We start from the raw sequence: 17,823 nt of genomic DNA, 5'->3' as shown, positions 1-17,823 counted from the left end.
ACTCACTGGCCACTTTATTAGGTTAACACAAATAGCTAATCAGCCAATCACATGGCCGCAACTCAATGCATTTAGGCATGTAGAGGTGGTCAAGACAACTTGCTGAAGTGCAAACCGAACATCAGAATGGAGAAGAAAGGTGATTTAAGTGACTTTGAACGTGGCGTGGTTGTTGGTGCCAGGTGGGCTGGTCTGAGTATTTCAGAAACTGCTGATCTACTGGGATTTTCACGCACAACCATCTCTAGGGTTTACAGAGAATGGTCCGAAAAAGAGAAAATATCCAGTGAGCGGCAGTTGTGTGGACGAAAATGCCTTGTTGATGTGAGAGGTCAGAGGAGAATGGGCAGACTGGTTCGAGATGATAGAAAGGCCACAGTAACTCAAATAATCAACCAAAATCTCTGAGGAATGTTTCCAACAACTTGTTGAAAGTATGCCATGAAAAATTAAGACAGTTCTAAAGGCAAAAGGGGTCCAACCTTTTACTAGCAAGGTGTACATAATAAAGTGGCCGGTGAGTGTATATTGTCAGTAGTTCTGTCACTGACTGTAGCACTCACCCTGAATGATGGCCAGCAGGATGACAATGACGAAGAAGAAGAATGTAATGTCAAAGAGGATGCGGTAAAGCTCATAAGGGTCTCCGGCTGGATCCTCAATCTCGTCACCAATACCACCACCGGCTCTCACACCCACATACATGTGGAATAGGTAGCACTGAGAAACAGATATTTAGCATCTTTTAGTGCACGATTGCTAGATAAACAATTTAATTCATCGACAGATTACTGATAATCAGTTTATTTGTGCTTTAAAAGTAGAAGCACCCCAAACACTATCATTTTGCTCTGGCAGTGCAACTGATTTTCGCTTTAACTTACAGTCATCATATCGTCACACTTCATGTCAGGCGCGTCCTCATCCTCGCTTTTGTTGTAGAACTTGCGGAAGAAGTTGAAGGCCACCACAGTGTACAGGTAGACCACAACAGCCAGCAGGCCCACAGTCAACACCAGCTATTCAAATGAAGAACAGAGATATCAGTTTATAACTTTAGCTTACAGATAAACAAAGCCTACTTTGTTGAATCTGAGACATGCATGCCCCCTGGTGGTAGAAACCTACCTGCTTGCCATTGTGTGTTACAGAGGACAAGATGGTCCTCAGGGTCTTGAAGCCCATGGCAATATCCAGCAAGTGAGCAGCAAAGAAGAAGTTGTTGTAATGGCCCAGAATTGACATGGTGGTGTACCAGATCAGGTAAAGGAAAGACTGCATTGAGAGACACAATGGGTGTTAAAATTAAAAAGAGTAGTAACTTTTATTATAGGGTTTTTATGAATCTACACATTTTCTCAAACTCACATTGTCAGTAAGGACAACACCCATTTTCCAGATATGGTACTTTGTGTCAATAGAGCTCAGCCTGTATGTGGAAAAGAATAATAGTGTTACAAAAAGCACCTCTGCAGACATGCACTCAGCTTGCTATTCTAATCTGTACAGTCTGGCTCACCATGACAACAAAGAGGCCTCCTTCACCACAGCTTCCTCAGTGGGATCAAAGTCGAGTGCACTCTTATCCAGACCGAGGAGTTCAGCAATGCGCTCTGCCCCATACAAATCTCCATATTTGTTGATGACCTGAAGGGTGATACGAGTGAGTGAAGACACAAACTAGCCAACACACAGATGTTTTTTGTTTTTTTTCTACATTTAACTGTTAAGATGTAAACAAAGTCATCAGAGTGGTTTATTGTTTTACGATGGATCTGAGAGAAGGTTTTGCATTAAAGTTTATTTTTCATGGAGAAGTCCATTTGATGCATTGTGAGGCAAAATAGTACCCAAAGAAAATGTATTCTTTCTGATTTAGAAAGAATATAACATAAAAACTCAAGAAGCCGCGTGTGTGTTCATTGGATGTTTTAGATAGAAAATAAAATGGCTGTATTTGTCTTGCAAATTTCATGACTCTTCCTATAACCACCACTGTAAAAAAATCTGAAATTAGAAAGTGTACATTTTTAATTTCACATCAAACTAATCTTAATGACTATTTCTCAATGACAGAGTAATACAAATTCATTGTTCATTTTTTTATTACTGAATTATAAGTAACCTATATTATTTTAATCATTAATGGCTATACTTAGACCCATTAGATGAAGAACTTCCAGCCTGGGCTCTGATGGAACAACGTTCCTGTAACTCAGTATCACTGCTGTCTCTTATCTGTGCCACATTACCGCTTAGCAAATGTCTTTCCACCAACAATCCAGTGGTGAGTGGTACACTGAAGATCTGGACTCAGTTTAGGACTCATTTTAACATGAGACAGGCTCTCCCTTCTGCCCCTATTACAGCAAATGCTCTCTTCCCTCCATCACTTATTGACTCTACATTCCAAGTTTGGGCGAGGAAGGGTGTCAGTCGTGTAAAAGACCTGTTCAGAAGCAACAGTTTGATCTCATTCGAACAGTTGAAATCAGACTTTGACATTCCACAATCAAATTTTTTTAGATACCTCCAAGTACGCAGCTTCATTAAAAAATATTTCTCACCATCCTTGACAACACCTGAGAGGAACTGGATTGATGATTGTTTAAGTATTAATCCTTTAGACAGGGGAGTGGTATCCATCCTATATGAAAATATTCAAAGAGTCGCCTCCCCTACTCTGAATCATATAAAGGCACAGTGGGAGGAGGAATTAGGAGAGGAAATCTCAGAGGAAGCCTGGCAGAGGGCTGTGCAGTGGGTGCATTCATCTTCAGTGTGTGTAAGACATGGATTACTGCAGTTCAAGGTTCTTCATAGGTTACACTTTTCTAGAAGTAAACTTGCAAAATTATATCCCAATACTGATCCAACATGCCTTAGATGTAAAAAAGATCCAGGCACCCTTAGTCATATGTTTTGGACATGCCCACAACTATTAGACTTTTGGATGGGAATTTTTAAAACCTTTTCACATATTTGGAATACAAATTTCAAACCTAACCCCCTAACAGACATACTTCTAACTTCAGACCAATCAGAAGTGGTAGCCTTTTCCACGCTACTAGCTAGACGTATGATCCTTCGCAGGTGGAAAAAGGCCGAGCCGCCATCTCACAAAAATTGGGTCAAAGAAGTCATGGCACATCTCAAACTAGAGCATATGAAACACACTACTAGAGGGTCAACTAGGAGGTACTATAAATGCTGGCAACCATTTATGTCACATTTCGCGTCCCACTAAATTCAGCAGCCATCTTTTTGTATTATTATTATTTTTATTTTTTTACCCCCCTTTTTTTTTTTTCTTCTCTGCATCAGTCAGAATTATAAAGTATGCTAGCTAGAATAGCGATGGGGTGGACTTAGGGGCTTAAGAGTGTTTGTTGCTGTATCTGTCTTTTGTTCTGTATTTGTGTGTTATTGAAAAACCAATAAAAATACAATAATAATAATATTAATGGCTATACTATAGAACCATTTTTGAAGCATTCCAGACTCCACACAAAATACAGCTTTCACACAGCTTTTAAACATAGTGTTACAACTAAGATCCCCCAAATTAACAATGAGAGAAGTTCATATCCACCTCATAAAACTTCAAAACAGTTTGTCTTTTGCACAGATTCATAATGTCATGTAAATAAAATATTGAGACTGTTACAAATAGCCTCTCAGTCTGTGACAATTAACTCCATCAAGAGAGTAAGTTGTAATATTTGACCTGAACTGTTCATAAACAGTAACTGCCCAATACAAAGGTTACAAATCTGTAGGTTTCTCTCTCTCTCTCTCTCTCTCTCTCTCTCTCTCTCTCTCTCTCTCTCTCTCTCTCTGTGTGTGTGTGTGTGTATGTGTATGTGTATGTATATATATATATATATATATATATATATATTATAAATAATGTGTGTGTGTTAAGTTGTGCACTGCTCTCCCCATTTAAACTCTAAACATACATACATACCTTCCTCTTGACAAATTTGTCCCAGTAATTGTTGGGGAATGACCTAAAATGGAAAAAGAGATGTGTGAAGAGATAGATAATGTAGGTGATTTATTTAAGAGTGCAATTAAGTCGCCTTACGGAGTAGCAATAACCAAACGATCCCACTGTCCTTTGATGTCATCATCAGAGGGCTGTTCAGTGATGTACAAGCCATCAAACTCAAGTTTCCTTGCAATCTCCTTCTCCCGCTTAAATACCACCAAAGGAACCTACAATAAACGTGAGGTATTGGGAAAAGATATGGTGTATCTTAATTTTTCATTATTTGGTTTATTTAATATATGTTAAAATGTATTATTGCTGTATACTGGTGTGATAATCTACATTCTGTATAGTGACAATAGAAACAGAAAATACCTTCAGACAGTAATACCCCACCACGCACAGGAGAGAAATTATGGTGTGCAGTACAGCCAAGAAAGTCAGAGTGGGTGCCATATAGCCAGTGTTCTCCTGAAGTACATAGAATTCCATATCACCATCATCCTCATCATCATCACTACCCCATGGACCCTCCTCTTCCTCGTCAGTTTCGCCAGTCACCTAAAAACAACAGCTCATTAGAATTCTCTTCAAAAATATATGCAGGAAAACAGTCATTTCCAAGTCAATTTTCATAATTACTCAGAAAAGTGTTTCAATGCATGCAGCTAATTTGACTTAATTTGATGAATATATGTAAAGTAGAGGCTGAATGAAAAACACCTTGTAGAAGAGCAGGATGAAGTTGATTGCAAATGCCACGAACAGAGCCAGCATACGGAGGTTATAGAAGTTACGAGCCAAGTAGTTCTGTAGAGGGAAAATTAACTGAATGATTGACTTCATCATATAGCATCTTCAGAGTATGTTTCATTCATACAAGCTGCTGATATTTGGATTTCACCAAAATACTTTAAGTACTTTAAATACTAAAAGTAATATTTAGCTCAACTAATTAATTAAATATATACAAAATAAAAACTGTTTACATGGCAAGTGGTTCCAAATGCTTGAACAGTAATTTATATTGACAAGTTCAGTAAATTCAAAATATAACAAAATGCTCTCTCACACACTCACACTCACACTCACACACACACACACACACACACACACACACACACACACACACACACACACACACACACACACATCTTCTAAGCCGCTTCTTCTTCCAGGTTGTGGGTATTTGGATTTCTGTAAACAAAATTACTTTAACTGCATAAATCAGGTTTTAGTATAAAACCTTACAAGCATCTTGGTCTTGTAGACTTCTAAGCCAGCAAAGAAGCTGGCCATGAATGCTGGAGCTTCCTCCTTTGTTGTGCCACGCCGTTTTCTTGGCGCTGGTTTCTCCTCCACTTGTGGCTCCTCAGGCTGTTCCTCTTTGGGCTTATCCTCTTTTTCCTGATTTTCTGTGCTGTAATTCAAACACACATCTATATATGGGGGTTTCTACCCACAGAAAAAAAAAACACTGTTCCTCCGTTATAAGCATGTTTGAAATTGCACAAATTGGAAATTTAAATAGATGTAATTAAATAATTATTTGATAAATTTGATGTTTATATGCTGCTCTATATTTAACACAAATTTTTGCCAGATTTTAGAAACTTTTCATTTAATATGCTATTTAAATTTCCCCTACGATTAAGTGGAAATGTTCCTCCAGTCTTTAAAATAATATTTAATTAAAACACCCTGAAAATATACTTGCTCAATTTTTCAATAGCTGAAAAGATGCTGTCCTCAGTTTTCATGTCACAGCTGAAACACACAAAATTAATCTCTCTGGTCTGGATCAATTTGTTAACACACACCTATAATAAACCTTTTCCTTTTTGGTGTTGATATTTTTTGGTAGTAACATTCAGTTGTCAATTCATGATTTCTTTTCTAAAAATAATGCATCACACTGATATGTATGTTGTAAATTGAAATTGCAAAATGTCTTGGTAACTACAAGCCATCAAACAACAGTAAAAAATCTTTTTATTGCTCAGTCAAAAAAGCTTTTTTAAATTAGCAATTTCCTGTGATTACTGATTCAACATTTTTACGTTTATTTTGAATGCAGCACAAAGATTAAAAGATAATTAACATTTATCTAGTCCTCAATTTTATCCACTTCTATAGTGTGATCCAGATATGCTCAATCAAGCTTTATTTATGGGGAAAAATGTTTGTGTTTTTGCTGCAGCACAGGCCTAGACACTAGGCAAGATCAGATCTTCCACAGTAATGGTTTATCGAAGTACAAAGCTGTCTGACTTACTCTGCTTTCTCTGGTTCTGACTCCTCTGCAGCAGCTTTCTGTTTAATGCACAAAACAAATGCTTTCATTAATCCTATCATTTAAAATCAGGACACAGATGAAAACAAAGCATGTATTACATTTCAGTGTTGTGTACTGAAAAAAGCAGACCTGACTTTTCTTCTTCTCAACAGGGGGACTGGCTTCTGTCATGATCTCAGAGACATCCCCCAGTCCTGGCTCAGGTCCATGCTTTCCCTCTCTCTTAGACGGTGCACTTATGAGATCTACGATAGCATCGGCCTCTAACTTCTCTCCAGGACCAGCCATTTGTACCATTTCCATAGACACCACTAAATCACCACTCTCGGTTTTCTCTGCTTCCAGTACATCACCATGAATTCCAAACTGTGTGGGATCAGGCATGTTGCCCAAGATGTCTGTAACCTTCATGTTTTTAGCTCCCTCAACAAGGCCTCCACCAAACATTGAGGACCATATGATATGGAAAAATCCAAAGATCAAGCCAAAAATGCCTTTGAAGAATCCAGTGAAGAGCATCCAGAAGAAGGAAAAGAAGCCAGTGATCATTTCTCTGATGGTCAATTTCTTGAACTTCTTGAACTGTTTCCGCATGCTCTTGAAAGTCAGCGCTTGACGGAACTTGGACATTTTCTTCTTCACTGATGTGCAGGCGACAGTGAATGCTGAAGCTGACTCCTGGGAGCCATCTTCGCCCTCAGTCAGCTCCTCCAACAGACTATGTAGCTCGTCCTCCTCTTCCTCAGGTTGTTCCACAGCATCTGGTTCAGATATCTGGGAAGCCAGCTGCATCTCAAAGATCGTGTCCTCACAAAAGTTTACAAACAGCTCCATCTTCTCGCTCTCGCCTCCCTCGTTGACTACATCAAAGATAAATTGTCGCTTGGACTCTTTTACCTGAGGCTTCTCCCACTGCTCCCTGCTGGACTCACTGATCTCAAAGTAGACTCGCTCAATCCGCTTGGCGCCACCCATGATCTCAATACGGCCCAGATAGGGCTCAAAGTAACTTAGCACACTCTCAGCCAGGTCCAAGAAGGTGGCTAGACGTGAATCATGAGGCATGTGCTCAGATAGATTGGTGAGCAGCACAGCCACATTGAAGCCAATGTCCTTGGCTGGCTCATGGAAGCGTTCCACAAACTCCTTGTAGTTGAACATGTCGTTTTCATCGGCCTCGGCACAAGAGAGAAGAAACTCGATTTCAGACTGTGTGTATTGCTTTTGGCTCTCCATTGACTTCTGGAACTCCTTCTTAGAAATAATTCCTTTTGCTTCTGGGTCATACTCTTTAAAGTTGTCAGAGGTAGTAAGATCCTTCAACTTCAGGAACATGTCAAAGAACTTGAGGATCATTTCCACGTTGCTTGAGGACTCAACTAAGGTGTCGACCATCTGCTTACCGATTGTGCCATTCACCACATTACCTATAAGCAGATAATTAAATGTCCTTTATATATAGTCTGCTGCTACCCTTTTTAACATATGTATTTGTATAAACCATGTACTAAATAGACACCCTCTGGCTTTGTTTCATAAATAAATATCAGAGTGCTTACCCTCCAAAAGAGATAACATCATGACCACCATATCTTTCTGCAAATCCATTAGTTCCTTTAGCAGCTCGATCTGGCTAGAATCCTATTAAAAAAGCAAAATGGGACAATAACTCAAGACTTTAAAAGATTTATTGTATACATTTGCATAAAAAGAAAATCTCAAAATAAAAGGGCTACACATTTACAGTGTATGGAGGATTACCTGTGATAATTTCATTTGCATGTTGGCGAAAACATGCAGGAATCCAACTACAGCATCCCACAACCTGCTGTGAGCCAGACTCTGCTGATTCCCAATGCAAGGGCCCTAAGAAAGAAATTATAACAGAACTGTCATGCAAAAATAATCACAGACTTTGTTAAAGCTTTGTTAAGCATCTTGTGCTAAGTAAGTAATTTGTACTCCAGTGACAAGTTTCTGCAGTGCATTCTTCAGTCTGATCAACATTACCTGAATGTACTCAGTGAGTGAGTTGAATATCTGTTTAGCTACTGCCAGGGCTTTGGAGAAGTTACGTTGTCCGTGCTCATCAATGACATCTTTTCCGGAGTAATACCAGTAGAAATCACTTATGGACTCCTAGAAGCCAAAACGAAGTTTCACCATTAGATCTAGGGATGTACGATTGGCAGATTTTTGCTACTAACATACAATTGGCCAATTTATTATTTTGATTCTGTCTAACCTCTGTGGTCATTTTATAATGTATCTGGCTTGAGCCAGGTAACTGTAATCATGCTGCATGATACACCAGTGCTGGTGATACACCTATACCAAAATTATGTAGCATAATTATATAAGCTAAATAGCCAGTTGCCTCTTACTTTCGATGTACTACTTTATTAGATTCATGTTATTTAAATAGGCGACTGATTTTTCATTTAAGAATTAAAAATGTCACTTTGGCACATTAAAGAGTAAATGATTTTATTTATATTGTGACTTTGGCTAATAGAAAAGTACTGGAAATGTGTTAGTGTTTTTCATGTGTTTATATATTTCACACAATGAGGTTTAGGTTTAAAAATAAATAAGTAAGAGGTTAATAAAAGTCAGCAAAAAGCGGGGGGCATCAGCTTTTGGTTGTAAAGAGATTGTAAATCAGTCATAAAAATCATCAATGCCTCTCTAGAGTATGTAACTTTGAACTGTTGTATTTTTAGTGCGTATATATGTGTAAGATATTAACTCTTAAATGAATGTTACCTGTAGACGTAGCAGGTAGTCCACTGTGCTAATAATGATATTAACTGTAGTTGTGTTTCCTGTCTGAGTTCGCAGAAAGTTCTGGAAATCTGTTAAGGTTATAAAAAAAAACAACAGTTCCTTAATGGGACAGCATTAGTAAATGGTATAATTAGTAATTCATAATTCAGTTCAGTTTGGGCTAAAGCTATCACTTAGTTAAGAAAGGGTAGAAGCACTCCAGTGAATCTCAGTCTGAAGCATATATGTAAGGGTCTTACCATTGTTGTGGCCCTCACAGAGAAGCTGCAAAAACCTAAATAAATCCTTCGTAAACTCATCATTTTGTAGTACTTTGGAACCTTGAAAGATGAAAGACAAAAACAGAAATCATTACTGAATCACATTAGAGGCTAAGAAACACCATGAATATCCAGCAAGCACAAGATCTTGCTTCATTACGACCTCACAGCACTTAAGATGAACTTTAGATTGCAGACTTGCAACTGCATCCAAAGAGCTGACTGGAGAAAGAAATGCTTGGAGATTAATATGCACAACTAACAGAGATTTCAAGAAGCTGGGGTTAGCAAGGTTTCTTTCACAAGTATCACATAGTGTAACCATAGGGACAGTACTGGAAAAATACCCAAATACGGTAGTAAAAGTAAACATGTGGTTTTGCTTTAAGAAATGACAATTCTTCCATTACTGACAAGAAAATATGGGAGTGAAACAGTACTATGAAACTGTTACATATACTATGTCATATTTGTGAAAGTCATACACAAAACTAGCTTTGTGAATAAGCCCCAGATTCACAGATATGAAAAAGTCACTGCTCATTTTGTAGCTTTGAAAGTCTATCTGGAGGTAGGCCTCTGTGAACAGGTATTAATCTGCTGAGACGCAATGCAGGAATAGGTGGTTAGTCATGTTAACGTAGGAGCCAACGTAGACTCATTAAATGAATAAGCACTAGTTAGGTACCAGGATAAGGTGAAAGAACCTGGCTTTTTATTTTAGTTCTGTGTGTCAGCATGCATTAATTCCTTCAGAAGAGTTTAACAGGATAGTGCATCCAGGACACTGGAGGTAGGGGGATGAGGGAAGAGATGGTTTAAAAATGGAGACATGCCGAGTGACAGCATAGCAAAATGAGGAGTAGCTAAACTGTATTTACCCCGCTCACTCACGTTGACTGCCATCCAAGAGTATAAAATGATAGAAGACAAAGAAAGCAGACATAAGCAAAGGAGAAGACACTGGATTTCAGACAAAATGAGAGAATGTGATAGATAAAAATTCTAATTAAGGAACATACACATGCAGCTAAACTAAACAGAAAGCTCGACTGGGGGTAGGAATGTGCTTAATGGAAGGTGAGACTGGATAAGTTGTTCAGAGCACCACACAACAGTTCAATGTATAGTAGGTTATGAAACAATGTTACATCATGACAGTTAGGTCTTCTGGAGAATTGGATTAGTTGTGGTGAGTCATCATGCAGCTTATAATAAATTACTGCTTTAACGTGAATGTCTGAAAGTACAGTCTGTATTTTGCACAAAAACAAGCTGTATTTGTATGTAAACACTATAATTATTTAACATCCTTCATTGTTTTCCTTACAAAATGTACTCCTCATAAAAACTAATACAGAAGACATCATCAGACACCCTTAATTATTCCACATCATCTCACATAGGAATTGATTCGGACATTAAAATATTGAACACATCTTAGATAATGATGATTTCATTTTAATAATAATTCTTAACTTGTTTTAATGACAACGTAAATAACCATTAGTTAAATTAGGAATATTTGTGCAAATTTTTTTTTTTTTTTATTATATAAAACTGTTTGAAGAACATCAACTTCTATCCTGTGTCCAAAACTGACTTGTGATACTTTTAACTGACTAATTATTCTTAAGTTCTAAGAGTGAGGAAGCAGGCCTTCAGCATATAAGGGGCTAAATAGAAACGGCTAAATATACATACTGGAAAGCATGTTAAGGACACCACACAGACTACATAAGCATAAGCAGTTATTCTTTTGTAAATTACATTACTGCAGCATTAATTACAATGTAATGCATTAGTAATGTAATTGTAGAACTGTCACATTGAGTTATAATAGAAAATTGGTCAAATATGTAGGAAGCTACAGTATTATGACAATGAGGCACCATTTTGTTTATTTAGTTTCCAGTCAAAATGGCCTTTAAGTACACTGTACTTGTTGTTTTCAGTGTCAGCAAAATGTAGGAAAAATATATTTAACATATATGAGACATATATGTTATAAGATCCTACCTGCATAATGGAGGAGAAAATCAAAGAAAATATGTTAAAAAAAAAAGTCTAAAACTGGACTTATTGATTTACTATTAAAAGATTTTGAGAAAATAAGACTTAGCAACTCAAGCTCCACTCTTGATTCAAATCTGAAAAAATCCACAGGTGTTTCTGTCCATCCTTCCACAGTAAGAAGACTATTCAAGGCCATGAGCCTGACAGGATGTGTACCTGTCAAGAAGCCATTTTACTGAGAAAAGAAAATAGACAAAAAAGAAAGTCTGCACTAAAACAACGAAGGGCATTTGACATGTGGACTCCTGAAAAGTGGGCACACTTAATACAGAAAAAAGTGTATTATATTTAGTTATTTGGCCTTGTGTGTAATTTTCTGTTAAATATGGTTTCTGTTTTTTCTTGGTGCTGAGAAAGTCTGATGTTTTGACTGGAAATGAAATAAAGTGTTTTCTTGTTTGCCTGTTATAATGGACGTAATCACTAAGACAGTATGACTTCAACTGTAGTCTGTCATTTCACTCCTGCCAAATATTAAAGCTAAAGAAAAGTAGTGCAGCCGCTCAAACACAGATGTTTTCATTCAAGCTGGAGGGTGCCAAAAATGATCCACTCCATTCAATTCCATTTTGAAATTGAATCATTTCCAGACACTGCACTGCTGAGGAATGCTGGAAGAGAGACTAGTAACAGAGTAACTGTTCAGCAGATGTAGTGAGTGCTGAACACTAGAAGGTCAAAACACTGAATGTTGACAATCAAATTCAATTGCTGTCCATTATCTAAATGCTGTTTGTGATGGAATGAGGAAAGTAAATCAATGGCTCAGCAGGAATGATTATGAGAGATATCATGTTCTTCATCATGAGTGTTAAATGGCATGAACTTACTTGACCCTTCTTCAGTCACCATTCCAAGGCTCTCTGCCTTATTTTGTCTCTCAAATGCATTCAAGTCCAATACACTAAAGGACAGAAGGACAGTACACCAAATTAAAAATGACTGTGCAATTAAACTGGGGGATGTAAGTAGGTTTGTAAGATCACCCACCTGCAAGACTGCATGAGTCCAGATAAACCCTTGAAAAAACCAGCATCTCTTTTCTCTTTTAGGTAGTCCAGCATTTTCTAAAGATATATACGTATTAAGAAAATTATTATGTAAAACGATTCTGTGAGCAACATTTTCTGTTATATAAATACACTGATGTGATTTTGCTACACATCAAATGTACCTGCTGAACAACCACATTGCCTCCATTAAGAATAGAGATGCCCAGTTTTAGAGTGCAAGTGACCATGGGGCCAAGTCGCCCTGAAATCAAACAAACACTAGTTAGATGAAGCGCTTTTAAATGTATTTTTAATAACGGTTAGGTTGACAGAGGTAAAGGGAAAGAAACAGTTACTCACCTTTACTGGCACTGATCATCTGGAGCACCATCTCAGCAGCTCCACGTGCATGCAGCCTGGCCTGCTGGTACAGAATTTTCTGCTTCTCCATCTCTTTCTCCTGTGAAGGCAAACATGCATGCACATTGTAACATCAAATTAAAACATTAAAGACATGCTTGTTATCTGTATGATTGTACTGCCTATAGTACTGTGAATATGTCAGAGACCATCCTTTGTGTGTTTAATTTCCAGTCAAAGCAAAAAGTACAAGTTATAAATTTTTCAGCATCTGAAAAAATGCAGGAAATATTTAACAGAGTATTACACAGATGCCCTAATGAATAAATAAATATAAACATTTTCAAACTTTGCCTTTGTCACAACTTCAATTCTTTTTGAGCTTTTCAGCTTCAAGCCTTTTCTTTAACTTCCCCTTCATATGCAAATGGTTTATTTTATGTCTAATCTCTTTTGAAATCTCTTTTACTTTGCACCTCAAATACTTTTTTATTCTCAAATGAATATTTGTGCATATGTCTTCAAGTATGGTTGTCTAAATGCGTGACAGTGTGTATGTGTGAGAGGAGTCAGGTATGATATTACCGTACAAGTGCTAATCTTCTATTGTGAGTTACTGTGTAAACAAGAGCTAAATTAAATATATTAAGAGTGGTCACTGACTTTTGCAGTCCTGTATTTTGTAAAGCAGTGGTTCTCAAACTGGACCTCAGCTGTCCCCAGATGGCCCACGTTTTGCTCAATCCCATTTAACAACCTATAGGGATGGGGAAAAATGTGAACCATCTCGGGGTGCCTGAGGTTTGAGAACCACTGTTGTAAAGTAGGATGCAAAGACTTTACAAATCACTAACAGTTTAATTTGAGGTGCCTTGAACTACTCTAAAGTACTCAAGGCAACTCAGTAATATAAACACACCTAAGGTCTTTCATGGTTTGACATGGATGGTAAAATATCACCACACCAGAAAGATTTGTCTACATTCTTTCCTCTACTGTTTCCATAGTTTGAGCTCTTCTCATAAGTAAAACGAAGGAACATCAGATCACAGACATACCTCAAATGTTTTTTCTTTTCCCTCTTCCTCCTCCTCCTCCTCTTCATCTTCGGCACAGCTCTGAAAATGAACCATTTGGTAAACATTTCATGAAAATGACAGTAATTTCTGTGTTAATTATAGTGGTTAAAATACAGACAGTGTGAAATACCTTTGCCATCATATCTGCATAAGCAATATACAAGGGATCTTGTTCCAGGAAACTACAGAGAAATTTAAGAAAACAGTATGATTTTTTTTCTATGATTCATAAAGAAATTGTACACTATATGACCAAAAGTATCCAGACACCTAATTAGTGAATTTCTCATTTCTAATTAGTGAATTTAGCTACTTTAAGCTGCTCCATTGACAAGAGGTGTATAATCACACATATACAGCTTGCATAATCTCCACAAAAAAGCCTATATATTTATGTACCTCATACATCAGCTATAGGGGTATAAAGACCCTCCAGCACTGGGCTTTAGAGCAGTGGAAATGCATTCTCTGGAGTGAGAGAGAATCATCCAAAACCTTTAGGATGACTTGGTTTTGTGGTTCTGAACTATTCATCCAACATCAGTGCCTGACCTCACTAAAGCTCTTGTGGCTAAATGCAATCAAATCCTCACAGCAGTGTTCAAACATCTGGTGTGAAGCCTTCCCAGAAGTGTAGAGGCTGTTACTGCTGCAAAGCAGAACACACGTCAAACAATATGCACAACATGGATGTGCAGATAGCCACTCAGAATGCAACATAGCAAAATACCAATAGCTGTGACCAGCTTAACCTACTTTGTATATCACCTGTGGGTGTGGGTCTCAGGTTGAAACTAAAGGACAAACGAACTGAAGTTTAAAAATGATACCAAGGAGCAGGTGTCTACAGACTTTTGAACATATAGGGTACATAAAAAAATCTTATTTACACATGTATGTATTGAGGGCTGCATGTCACCTTCTCTCAGTGAGGGCATTATGACTGAAGTGGAGGATGAGCTGGTTGAGAGGATCTGGCTGAACCTCAGCCTCTGCTTCCTCTTCTTCCTTTTCCACAACCATAGGGGTTTTCTGCAGGGAAAGCCATCCAAGTCAATAAGCCTGTTCTTCATCCATCATTTTGCAAATGTACAATTTAAGCTCTTGTTAAGACACCTTTGTCTCTTTCTGGCATGTTCACACACACCACCAAACTCACCCCCTATCCTGTCACAGACCACTGAGGAGCTTTGGTTATGTAGCACAAAAAGTAAATTCTACCACATTTTTCACACTGACCTAATCAAACAACATTAATCATTGCTGTCTGGTCAGGACATCAAAGCAATTCACTTGATTTTGTCTCCAGAGTTCCTCTGACACAATGCACTGACTCTGTACTGTTTTCATATTTGTGCTTTCTGTCTCTTCAAGCGAGCCCATGTGATCCACACGTAACTCACATGCAGTTATATTTTCACTTTCACATGATGGCACACTTAAATGCTTATTAACACAATGTCTCTCATCCCTGGTCCTATGGAACCATTAGATTTCTCTTTGCTTATGGTACAATGTCTGATTCAGTTTGAAAGGTAAAGAGAAACTGGGCACTTGATTCAGATGTGCTAGAGTGTAGTTTCATGCATTTTCTAGGACTGAAGCTGAGAGGCATTGGTTTAGGTGTCATGCTGGACAGAGCATGGTCATTGCCTGATGCGATGCTCCAGGACTGTGTCCAAGGGATGGTGCCATTAGGGGTCAATGACCAGCTCATGGTAGACATGCATAACTGTGTGATCACATAGCAATGAAAATGGCAGTGCAGTGCATGTTCAGAGATGTATAGTGATAATTGGGAATTAATATTGTGCTTTTACAATGTTAAACCATTTTGCTAATATTAGTAGTTAGTAGGCTGTACTTCGAATCCAGTAATACTGCACATTAAACTATAGCATGTTTGAGCTTCTAATGTTTAATATTTGAGTTAAACTAAACACTTCTTTAAATGTCCTTGCCGCAATGTACACATTTTAAAGGGCCCATATCACAGATAACTGAAATTTTCCTTTCTTTTATGTGGTTTGAAAACCTACTGTTTTCTTCTCAGTTAACACAGTTTGTATGTGGGGTAATAAGCAGCAAAAAAACCTAGCCTGTTTTGAATAAATCTTGGTTGTGACGTCCCTACCAATTTACATAAGATTGCATGTTCAGCTTAAAGCAGTTCAGTCCGCCCATTCATGTGATAAATAGTGTTGTTACAGCAGACAATGTATAAGCAAAGTTATTGTACTTGAAGATGTGGGGAAAATTTGTAAACGTTGTGCTGTTTTTGGCTATCAATATGTAAATCAATCATTGCAAAGTCTTTACATCCATTGAACAACCCTGAGTATTTCAGTTAGAACTAAACAGTTTGTTCCATGTTTCAGCTCAGACATAGGGCAGCCAATCAGAACAAAGGTCGTTCACATATACAGAGGAACAAAAACAGCCTGTTTGATTTAAAATGAAATTAAAAATATGAATAAATTAAGACTGCTTTTGGTACATGAAACCACACAAACATTTGGACTTCAAGGAAAAAAATTACAAGAAAAATTTAGAGTATGGGCTAAAGCGGCAGAATATGATTTGTTAGTCATTATCATGACACTTGCCTTCGCAATACCAATATCAAAGAATTCAAATGATATATTGACTAAATGTTTTCTTGTGTGACATCAATTCAAGGGTTAATGTTTTTTTCCAACATATTTAAGCAGTAGAATACGAGAGGGAGTGCATTTAATATGTTTTAATGTTAGCAATTCCTTACGCCAAATTATAGTTCCTTAACAAGCAGCTCGTTGCTACATCACAGTAACAAGCTCTGCTCACTCGCTGCACAGCCAGCAGTTTGTTCTCCAGCTCCACACAGACCAACTAACAGTTCAGGAATTTAGTGTAATCTCATCTTCAGAGTCTGACTGGCTGTAGGTCAGATGTGATCTTAAAAGTGTCCATTTTCTGTTTTTGAACAAAGAAGTAAAAACATTCAAATGTCTCGAGTGTCTCCTACAGCTGTCAAAATCGTTGCCTAGCAACGAGGTCTCAGCAGAGTGATTGTGAAAAATAAAACACAGTTAGAATGCTTGTCAACCAATCAGCTTGTGTGGCCAACTGTTGTATAATGAAAGATATATTGCAACTGATGAATGTAGTAATATAACTGCTATATTGTATTCTGTCCATATTGTACTGCCCTAACCATCATTTTAACTACTACTGCCTGCAAACACACCATTTTAACTATATCACTTCTTAGCTCCATTTGGTAATAGTTTGCCTGGTTAACTTTTTTAGACATTTTTATTTTTATTTGTCACAAAAACCTGAAATATCGCAATCTGACTTTTCCCCATATCATTCAGCCATAATATGGGCCCTTTAAGATTCATTTGTGTAACTTTAATAGCAACTGTACTGCCTGAACCTACACAGAGACATGATTTCTAGATGAGGTGAACATGCCACCGACTCTCACAATTTACAGTACCAGACTTACGAAAGAAAGATGATACCCAAACAGAGAGGCAGAGTGTGGGGGGGTGGCCGCCCCTCTTACCACTGCTGTGCTGAGATAGACTGCTCTAGAGAGGTGGCGAGGGCTGAGGCTCAGCCGAAACTCATGCAGGGCCTGTCTGCTGTGCCTCTGTCTGTAGAACGCCACACAACTGGGGGAGCCAAACCGGGAGGAGAGCGCGAGGCGGGCAGGGGTGCGCTCCCGCGTTTCGGCAGGCAAGGTGCTGGCCGCGAGGCAAACAGCAGGCACACACGGCACACGGGGCAGCACTGAGGCCAGCCCAGTACTTACTGCCAGGTCCTGCACTAGCTTCTCCTCAAAGGAGTACTCCTCTGCTACTATCCAAAGTTTCTGATAGCCCATGAGGAAGAGATTAATAGAGCGATGCCTGAAGAGTTGGGGGGAGAGGGAGGTTAGGACGGAGAAGAGGCAGGGTAAGGAGGGAGGGCAAAAATGGGAGGAAGGAAA

General features: G+C 38.2%; 2 protein-coding genes across 8 annotated transcripts in view; one reads left to right on the top strand and one right to left on the bottom strand.

Annotated features, from left to right (window-relative positions):
• The window catches only part of aven (apoptosis, caspase activation inhibitor), a 36,428-nt gene extending 29,848 nt beyond the window's left edge, over positions 1-6,580 (top strand). The window contains exon 7 of the mRNA XM_037537724.1: positions 6,443-6,580. The gene's annotated coding sequence lies outside the window, so the exon portion shown is untranslated. The remainder of the gene's footprint in view (positions 1-6,442) is intronic.
• ryr3 (ryanodine receptor 3) overlaps positions 1-17,823 on the bottom strand; it is a 117,621-nt gene that overhangs the window by 3,501 nt on the left and 96,297 nt on the right. For 2 of the 7 annotated variants that reach the window (XM_017682105.2, XM_017682123.2), the window contains 26 exons: positions 17,647-17,743; positions 14,764-14,876; positions 13,975-14,026; positions 13,824-13,883; positions 12,766-12,865; positions 12,588-12,667; positions 12,404-12,480; positions 12,244-12,317; positions 10,219-10,236; positions 9,317-9,397; positions 9,057-9,145; positions 8,301-8,429; positions 8,052-8,156; positions 7,850-7,931; positions 6,420-7,717; positions 6,270-6,307; positions 5,246-5,414; positions 4,718-4,804; positions 4,370-4,555; positions 4,091-4,221; positions 3,971-4,013; positions 1,520-1,647; positions 1,369-1,429; positions 1,129-1,275; positions 885-1,019; positions 564-720 (listed from right to left, as the gene is read on the bottom strand). In XM_017682105.2, coding sequence (XP_017537594.1) covers positions 564-720; positions 885-1,019; positions 1,129-1,275; positions 1,369-1,429; positions 1,520-1,647; positions 3,971-4,013; positions 4,091-4,221; positions 4,370-4,555; positions 4,718-4,804; positions 5,246-5,414; positions 6,270-6,307; positions 6,420-7,717; positions 7,850-7,931; positions 8,052-8,156; positions 8,301-8,429; positions 9,057-9,145; positions 9,317-9,397; positions 10,219-10,236; positions 12,244-12,317; positions 12,404-12,480; positions 12,588-12,667; positions 12,766-12,865; positions 13,824-13,883; positions 13,975-14,026; positions 14,764-14,876; positions 17,647-17,743 — 3,737 coding nt within the window. The remainder of the gene's footprint in view (positions 1-563; positions 721-884; positions 1,020-1,128; positions 1,276-1,368; positions 1,430-1,519; positions 1,648-3,970; positions 4,014-4,090; positions 4,222-4,369; positions 4,556-4,717; positions 4,805-5,245; positions 5,415-6,269; positions 6,308-6,419; positions 7,718-7,849; positions 7,932-8,051; positions 8,157-8,300; positions 8,430-9,056; positions 9,146-9,316; positions 9,398-10,218; positions 10,237-12,243; positions 12,318-12,403; positions 12,481-12,587; positions 12,668-12,765; positions 12,866-13,823; positions 13,884-13,974; positions 14,027-14,763; positions 14,877-17,646; positions 17,744-17,823) is intronic. The other 5 variants (XM_017682114.2, XM_017682131.2, XM_037537722.1 and 2 more) reach the window with 3 other exon arrangements.

The sequence above is a fragment of the Pygocentrus nattereri genome, chromosome 4 (genome assembly GCF_015220715.1).
Source record: "Pygocentrus nattereri isolate fPygNat1 chromosome 4, fPygNat1.pri, whole genome shotgun sequence".
Taxonomy (NCBI): Eukaryota; Metazoa; Chordata; class Actinopteri; order Characiformes; family Serrasalmidae; genus Pygocentrus; species Pygocentrus nattereri.
Note: the sequence above shows the minus strand (reverse complement) of the source record. Positions and strands in the feature narration are given on the sequence as shown.